This window comes from Podarcis filfolensis (genome assembly GCF_964270895.1).
Source record: "Podarcis filfolensis genome assembly, chromosome: 5".
Lineage (NCBI taxonomy): Eukaryota > Metazoa > Chordata > Lepidosauria > Squamata > Lacertidae > Podarcis > Podarcis filfolensis.
Window position 1 is genome coordinate 65047818 of NC_139608.1, and position 9284 is coordinate 65057101.

Consider the following 9284-nt stretch of genomic DNA (forward strand, 5'->3'; position numbering starts at 1 on the left):
GAGGTTCTAAAAAAAAATAACAAATAGTTATGTAAGTGTAACATCCAACTAGGGAGAAATGGGCTTCTTTCTTCTTTATTTTGTTTTCATATACTGAAAGATGACAATCAGCTAGAGACAAAAGTAATCATGGTTTATAAGACCCACCCAACCTATGTTGGCAACAGTGCTACAAGCTTTCACGCTTCGTAGTTCTCTTCTCTTGTAAACAGCTATGTGAAGTCTGAAAGTGTGCACACCCTGATTTGGGGACTGCAAAAATCCCAGGCACATCAAAATATTATGTTGTTTCCTGGGCATATATGACATCTTTATTTAGGCCTTCTATAAGTCTGGGTCCTACAAACATGATTCAAAAAAACAAAGAAAAGAAGCAAACTTCAAGCAGGTATAAAAAGAGAGTATTTATTCATTCAATTACATTTCTGAACACATTCAGGGACAACATTCAGGGCCACATTCCTGTTTGGTGCTGTCCTTTGTTGTTGCTTTCCCCCCCTGCCCCTAAACAATTTCAAATATTTTCCCATCACTGCTCACCCAAAAGAAATTAGAGCAATAAAGAGTTACATCTTCGGTATTGTCACTTCAGTCCTGTGTACAATAAGATTTTTGAGAGAACCTTCAAACAGCCTAGGAAACACAAGTCAAGAGTGCCAATTTGTCAAACAATGAAGCTGAACGTTAAAAAGGAAGCAAATGAGATTAGAGAGCTTCCTAGGCTGCAGCAATCACAATATGAAGAAAACCATGATAATAGTGGAGGGAGGGAGGATCTTACAGTGTTTCTACTCTCCTGTCATCTTATATCTCTTAGCTACTTCCTCAAGAATGCATTGCAGTTGAAGCAGAATATATGCTACCAGCCGAGTAACTCTGATGAAATAATGTAAATAATACAGCGGGATCACCTAGCTACAGGATATAAGACTATAATCTGGGCCCCAGCCTTGTCACTCTGACATCTCTGTACCCGAGCCCTGACAGCAGTTTCTGATTTATTAACATTCTTGAAAGAACCATATAACCCCAGCCCAGCCACAAGATTATATGCTCAGTATCTGGCAAGTCTCCTAACGGGCACAGAGGATGACGTTGTAACTGCTAAGCATTTCAGAACACTGGCTTTTCTCTTTGCAGTTTACACTGCTGGTGGTTTTCTTGCCTGAGCCACCTAGGTGTGTCTTGCTAATATCATTCCTTCTCCTGAAACAACCTCTGGCTTCCCGTACTTTGGGACCCTCTTTCTCTCTGCTCTAGGAACACTGCATTCTGGACCATAATTACTACAAGGAAGGGACTTTCCAGCATTCTGTGCTCAATGAGGACATTTCCAGATACAGAAGTTGTGTCCTGCAATCTAACTCTACTGGCACCTTGGAAGAAATGGCAGACAAAGTAGTTAAGGAGGTCACTGTGGAAACTTTGCAAACTTTGCTGTGCAAAATAACTCTATCTCCCTAGTGGGTTTTGTTAGGTTCCCCACCCCGACCCCCACCCCCCGGAGTACCCCTTTCTCCACACTGCTTTTCAGTGTTTTGCTATAGCAATCAATTGCAGTAACTGTAGCCTGGTTTTAGCTGATCTTTATCCTTAAATCCAACACAACTGATATTTATTGCTTGTAAGCATAGGTCATTGCAAATACAGTAAAATGCTAATTAGCACAGACCTAAAATGTGGATGGGGATGAGGGTGGTGCTGTGGGTTAAACCACAGAGTTTAGGACTTGCTGATCAGAAGGTCTGCAGTTCGAATCCCCGTGACGGGGTGAGCTCCTGTTGCTCGGTCCCTGCTCCTGCCAACCTAGCAGTTCGAAAGCACGTCAAAGTGCAAGTAGATAAATAGGTACCGCTCCGGTGGAAAGGTAAACGGCGTTTCCGTACGCTGCTCTGGTTCGCCAGAAGTGGCTTAGCCATGCTGGCCACATGACCCGGAAGCTGTACGCTGGCTCCCTTGGCCAGTAAAGCGAGATGAGCGCCGCAACCCCAGAGTCATCCATGACTGGACCTAATGGTCAGGGGTCCCTTTACCTTTAGGCTATGCATCAGAGAAACCTGAATGTAAGAAGCATGTGATAAGAAGCACTAGCCACATGGCAGAAGACTATGGGAAGCAATGACTTTGGTAAAGGAGGCATCTCATCAAACAGCTAAAACGTTCATCCTGACCAAAGACTAAAGGAAAAGAAAGAAGGAAATTTGGTATTTGTTGATTGCATTGGGTCAGTAATTGTGGGTTGCAAATAGTGCAATGTAATTTTATGGAATCTGTACCTTTTGCCGCATCCTAGTATCCAGTGAAATGAATCCAGAGTTATAAATGCTCTTAATTAAATAACCACACCTCTTTTTTAAAAAAAACAGTTGTATATCTACACAGAGTGACTTAACATATTGTTATCACTCGTGTCTACTATGCTGATGGGCAGGGGACCACATAGGTTAAACTTTGGGTTCTGTGCAAAGAAAATGATGCTGGGTACTGAAAGGAAAGGTAAACCAGCTAAATCACCCTGTCAGGTAAATGTCTCAAATACATCCCCCACCATAGCTAAAGCCCTATGCAGTCATTCCCTAAGCATCTTGACACAATACATCAGCGCCCCGCCCACCCCCCGAATACTATGGCACCACAAAACAGACACTTCCAACTTAGGCAGCTTTCACAAGTCATGCCAAGAAAGTATTTGAATCTATAATTCATCACACATGTATGTTCCTGTTAATGCCAGGCGGAATGTCGGAGGAAACCACTTTTAAATGGAACATATATTTCAGACAATATAGAATGTGTACATAAATTCCCATGGGTGTAGGAAATGCTAATAAATCAATATTAATCAAGCACCCCTTGTTAAAAACTTGTTATTTTAAAATGTTAATCTAGAAACTTTCAAGCAAGCATTGAACTGATTTAGGCTTCAAATCCAGAATCTATTTTCAAAGCTTTTGATGCATGGAAACAGACTTCTTTCCTCTGCCCATACGCAGAGTGTTTTTGCCCTGTCACTGAATAATCACAGTTGCCACAGTAGGCAAGCAAGAAGCATCATCAAAATTCCAGGAAGCATTCCAACCAAGCAAAAGCACTTAGGGTGTGAAGCGGGACAACTATGGGGTGTGTGGCGTGAAGAGAGTTCCAGGGGCCAGATAGGGGGACCTTGGGGTCACTTGGGGGCCATGGGTGCGAGGCTCCCCATCCTTGGCATAAACAATCCATAACATACCACTCAATGAGACAGGGTGATTGAGAAGAGGCAGGAGCAGCTGCTGCGTTTCCATATAATTGCTCAGACTGTTCTTCTCTTGACAGGAAGGATCAGGCAAAGGATGGCTACCCCAGTGCCTCTCACTGCTTGCACATCCTTGCTCCCTAGGCTGTGCAATGGAATGACTGGGCCCCAAAGAAGCCCCCGGATGAATGAGTGAGCGAGCAAAAAGAGGAAATGGCCACTGCTTCTAAGAAGACAAAACCCAATCTGCTCACTCCTCTACAGGTGGTGAAGCACAGCTGAAGGTCAGGGAAGGAACCACCACCTGCCACTTGACCACCTGCGCTCTCCCTGTAGGCGGCACTGTTATGTGGACTGGGATGACAAAGAGGGTGGGTTAGTAGACAGAGGTGGCTGCTTGCGGTTCATGTCCAATCTCCTCTGCATGGTGCCAAGAGAGGAGAGCTTATGTTTTCCTTGAAGTTCCATTGTACGTAGCAGGACTTGCACACCATTCTCCTGAAACCGAAGCGGCTCAGTGTTCCCAAATGCTTAGCTTTGGAGCATACAGAACAGCAATTCCTCTGTGTCCCTTCCTGAACGCTTTCACCAGAGTGACCCTAGGACCCGATCCTCAGCAGCCGACTCACCTCTTTTCACTCTGTCTCCAATCAGCACAGAAGGTGAGAAGATTTCTTCTCAGTAGCTACAAAGCTCTCATTTCTTGCTGACCAGGCAGCTCTTAGTTGCTGGAGGCAGGGGCCCCACTAAAGAAATAATAGTCACAAGGTCTTTGACTCTCCCCCTGTAAACCTAGACCAGGACACCTGTGGTTACTTGGCCCTGAGACTTGCAGCCCAAACTCCTATACTAGGAAACGAAGCCCCACTAACAGTGCCAATTCTGAAGACGATGACTACTATGCCTTTAAAACACATTTGAAGAACACACACACACACAGAGAGAGAGTTTATTAAGGACTCCTGGGCACTGTAACTCCATGATGGGTAGACTACACTGCCCAGAAATCTTTGAGTGAAAGAATAATAGCATCGTAGAATTGTAGAGTTGGAAGGGACCCCAAGGGTCAACCAGTCCAACGCCTGCAATGCAGGAATCTCAGCTAAAGCATCCATGAATGTGCTTCAAAGGTGCTTTAAGGGTACCATGCGTCTGAACACAGCCACGACTCTACAACAAAAACAGGATATTTGCCAAGAGACGGGCATCATGACTTCAATGTCCTCTCACACTCACACACCAGCCTAGCGGACTCAAAAGTTTGCTCAGCATTCATGGCCATAACCATGGGGTTTGGGAAGACACCCCAACCATAGCTGTCAACTTTTCCCTTTTCTTGCGAGGAATCCTATTCGGAATAAGGGATTTTCCCTTAAAAAAAGGGAAACGTTGACAGCTATGACCCCAACCCACCTCAGCCACAAAGTGCCAGTTTAACTCTTAGCCACAGGATGCTAACGCAACCTACCTCCTCCTCTAACGAGGGTCTCTCTGACAAAAATCACCTTTCTGGCGGCGCGCAAAGAGGACTAGTAAAGGGAGAGGACTTCCCCTGCCCCGCTGGTGGTAGACCCGGGGGCTGCTGCGCGGACCAGGATGGCATCTTCCAGCTGCGCCCTGGCGCGACTGCCTCTGCCCCAGCGGAGAAGGGGGCTGCAGCCAGCACGCCCATCAGCGTGAAGAGAGAGAAAGAAGAGCGCGAGCGCAGTGTGGCGGGGCAGATGCTTAAAAAACAAAAAAAAAGGCGCCTCCCGCAGGGCGCCGGCACTATGCCGCTGCTGCTGCTGCTACTGCTGCTTCTGCCGCCGCCGCGAGAGAACTGCTGAGGCAGCACCTACCATCCTTTGCTTCTTGGTGTCGGACATGTCGCCGGCTTCGCGGCTCCCTCGGCTCCTGGCAGCAGTGACGGGGTGGCGTGGCGGGCAGGAAGGCAAGCGGCTGGCTCCCGCGGGCTGCTGAGAAGCTGCGAGGGGAAGGGAGTAGGTATAAAAGCGGCCGAGGAGACACGTAGCACTTCCCCGGACCGCCTTTCCAGCCCACGGCTCACACCCCGCGCCCTCCTCTGGCTCCTCCCCTCGCTGCTTGCTCTGCTCCCGGCTGCCACAGGCAGGAAGAGTGCGGGGTTTTTTTTCCCTTCCCTGTGAGGGGAAAGGGCTCCGCGAGAGTATATTCACAGGAAAACTTTTCTCCTCTCGTGCCTGCGTCCTCCCCCGCCCCCCGCCAGTTAGGACCCGCGCTTTTTTATTGTTTAAATCGCCTCAGACGGCGCTCGCTTAACAAAAACGTGTGTTCTTGCTCGGATAGGGGACACCGTCTCACCCACGCGTTTCCCTGGCTATAGGTTTGCAGGCTGGTGCTGGACGGAGGCGAGGTCCAACCCTCGCCAAGAATCTCATCTTTGTGCAACGAACAAAAGCAACAACAACCCCGGGCTTTCCCTCGCCTTAAACGCTGGTTTAGGGAAGCCTGAGAGCAAAAAAAGCAAAGTACTGTGTGTCAAAGGACACTCTGGGTGATTCTGGGCTGGGAAAGTGGCTGCCTATTTTGTTTTTCTATATAAACCCTGCTTCCCAGCCCAAAGCAGCTTGCAGTGACACAGCCACGCAGGCAAGTAAAGGCGCGATATATTAGGGATACTTGGAGGTGTTTATAGCACTTCCTTCTGGTCCTCGGCAGTTGTTATCATAGCCTATCACAGCCAGCCACATCCTCAGCACACCTTTAAAGCACTCTGATGACACAACAGTCATGGAGAATCAGCGGTTTGTCAAAGTCTGCTGACCTTAGAGAACTACAGTTCCCAGCACCCACGGAAACTACATTTCCCAGGATTCTCTGTGGCTGCTAAAGTGGCATAAGAGTGCTTCACGTGTGTTCTAGAAAGAAGAAGCTGTAAGGTGGAGACATGGGCTGATGGATCATAGTAAGAATAATGACCCAACGGTGCAGTGGCGTAGCGTGGGTTGTCAGCACCCGGGGCAAGGCAAGTAATTTGCACCCCTAACCCATGGATTTGCGCCCCCTAACCCTAACCCCCAGATGTTGCGCCCGGTGCAGCCGGCCCCCCCTGCACCCCCCATGCTACGCCACTGCAGCGGTGTGTTTCAACCCTACAGGCAGGGCGTGAGGTGGCAGTGCTACCAGCAAATTTAAAAGACACACACACAGCTTTCAGGCACAAAAGCAACACCGTGGCAGCTTCAGGCAGTAGTGCCATGAAAAGTCCTCTCCTCCATAAAGGTAAAGGTGACCCCTGACCAGGTCCAGTCGTGACCGACTCTGGGGTTGCGGTGCTCATCTCGCTTTATTGGCCGAGGGAGCCGGCTTACAGCTTCCGGGTCATGTGGCCAGCATGACTAAGCCGCTTCTGGCAAACCAGAGTAGCACACGGAAACGCCGTTTACCTTCCCGCCGGAGCGATACCTATTTATCTACTTGCACTTTGACGTGCTTTCGAACTGCTAGGTTGGTAGGAGCAGCGACCAAGCAACGGGAGCTCACCCCGTCACGGGGATTCGAACTGCTGCCCTTCTGATTGGCAAGTCCTAGGCTCTGTGGTTTAACCCACAGCGCCACTTACCTTAATTCTTCTGTCCTTCCTCGCCTCCGCTTCAAGCCAACTGCATCCCTGTATTTTCTTTCACTCCAGCTGCAAAGAAGCAGCAGTGCTAGGAGAAGCTCACACACTTGAGACAATTTCCACAGGGGCTGCTCTTGTTAGCCTGCTGCTACATAAACAACAGGAAGCTTAAAGACAGGCAAATTTTATTATGGCATAAGATTTTGTGGACTGGAGCCCACATCATCTGACAAGGCCACTATATATAATACAGTATAGAAAGGGCAGGGATTCGTTGTTGTTTTTCAGGAATCCCTAGTATCAAGAGTAGAAAGCCAACAGTGCAAGATGCACAGCCTGCCTTGGCCCTAAATTGTTAAGTGTTGCCTTGGGGAGACTGGGAATGTGACACTGAAAAAACTGAGTAGCTGTGTGTGCCATGGAGGTCCAGATGTGTGAGAACTTCAAATGTTATAATAATAATTTATAATAATTTATTATTTATACCCTGCCTGTCTGGCAGGGTTTCCCCATGTTGGCCCCAAAGAGCTGCTGCAGATACATTTAGGTGGTCATTCTTCATTTACTGCAGTGAGAAAGGCAATTTAATTGGAAAATAAATTTATGACACCTGTTCTTTCTTCTTGTCATGTGTGTAAATAGTCAGGGCCAGCCCAAGACATTTTGGCACCTGATGCAAACCACAAAAGGGTGCTCCTTTCCCCGTCAGGGAAGAATGGGAGAGTAAAGGTCTACATTGGGAACAGAGGGCGGAGAGATAAAGCTCTACATCAGGATCTGCTGCCCCTGTGGATCCTGCCACCTGAGGCAGTCATCTCACCTGGCCTCCTTGGTGGGCCAGCCCTGTAAATAGCATTATAGTGGGAAGGTAAACCCGGCATACATCTTGTGGTTCATTGCACTAAAATAAACCCTTTGTACAGAACAAGCAATTGCTCTGTCACACATTTTAAGTGATATAGAAGGAGAACATGCTATACTCTATAAGCAGTTGATTACATAGATAAGAAAATGTAAAACCAAGCCATAAAACGTGAATAGCTAATCCACAGAAAGGTACTTATGGTGTGATAAAATTTCCATTATGTCACACAGACGAGTTTGAACCAACAACATGCTTAGAGTCTCTGTACTCATTTGGAATATAATCCATTGAGATGTGTTTGTTTGTTTGTTTGTTTGTGGCTCCAAGAGTTAAAACTGGGCTGGAAGATCCAGCAAAAGCTTTGTCACAAAGGAAATTGAAGTAAAGTGTTAGAATACTATATAACTGATGTAACTCCAGGTAGGTACAGATAAGCAGAGAGCCTTTTTTCAAAAGCAGCACTCTTCTCACTCCCTTCCTCAAAGAACTGCAATCTGTACACAATATTTCCTGGATAACATTTTAAACTGTTGGTCACTTTTGCTAACAAATATCTAAATAGAGTGAATATGTTGGCCTGAGATATTTCTTCTTGAACAAATAAAAACTGCCCCTCTGGCAACACAACACAGCTCCCTTCTTGTAATAATGAGGATTAGTACAGATTAGTATACATTTACTACATTTATTATCCTATGCTTCTGTTGTTTCAGAGGATTTACTTACTGTGAATTCTCTCAGGGTTGCTTTTTGTCCTACAGCTGGTGAAAAATAATATCTCATGAGCACATATTACAATGAGCTTCCCTAAGACAAGAAACATTATTCAAGCTTATTCAGGTATTAGTAAAATTAAGATGGCTGGCTGGGAAACTGGGAAAAGTGGGAGTGTGTGTTACTTCCCTGCACACATATCCCAGGTCTTCTAGCAGTTCATAAGTTGTTAAAAAAATAAAAATAAAGTGTCCACTGATAAGAGCAAGGGAAGGGGCTTGGCCTTTTGGTTTTTTTTGTTTTGTTTCCATACACTGGCCCATTGACCAATGTAGTTGCTGACTGTTATTCCTAAATATGGTTTGTTCTCTTAGAACAATAAATTGCAAAACCTGAAAAATGCATACTGAACACTCATAGGTAATGGAGCGAAACTGGTTTACAAACAATGGTCCAGTTTGCATGTGAAGCCGAGCTAAACTATGGTTAAGCAAGAACACAAGGGTGTGAAAGTACAGGCTGTGACCATTTTGCGGGCATTCAATTGACTTGTGGGTCAGAAGAGGGCAAAACGGTTGAAACGGCAGCTAATAAATACCAGTTATCACCAGGGAACATAATCCAACAAAAACAAACTCACACCTCAAATAAGTCAAAGGTCTGCATGAAGAGGAAAACTCAAATTGATGTTTGTTCCGACTGAGCACTTAAGAGCAGTTTCCCCCAGGATTGGGAGGAAGCAGTGGGTCAAGAGGAAGTGTGGATAAACCCACAGTGAGTGCACAGTAAATGGGAGTGTGAACACAGTCTCCACAAAATGAAACCAGAGATCCATCTCACTGTCTGGAGAGGGAGGTTCCAGGTTTTTATTGGAAGCGATTCAACCTCCC

At 46.5% G+C, this 9284-nt stretch overlaps 1 protein-coding gene across 2 annotated transcripts in view; it reads right to left on the minus strand.

Moving 5' to 3' along the window:
• PAPSS2 (3'-phosphoadenosine 5'-phosphosulfate synthase 2) overlaps nt 1-5395 on the minus strand; it is a 43604-nt gene extending 38209 nt beyond the window's left edge. Inside the window, exon 1 of one of the 2 annotated variants that reach the window (XM_083614129.1) lies at nt 5074-5395. In XM_083614129.1, coding sequence (XP_083470255.1) covers nt 5074-5100 — 27 coding nt within the window. In that variant the 5' untranslated portion in view covers nt 5101-5395. The remainder of the gene's footprint in view (nt 1-5073) is intronic. The other variant, XM_083614128.1, reaches the window with a different exon arrangement.
• Between the last annotated feature and the right edge of the window lie 3889 nt (nt 5396-9284).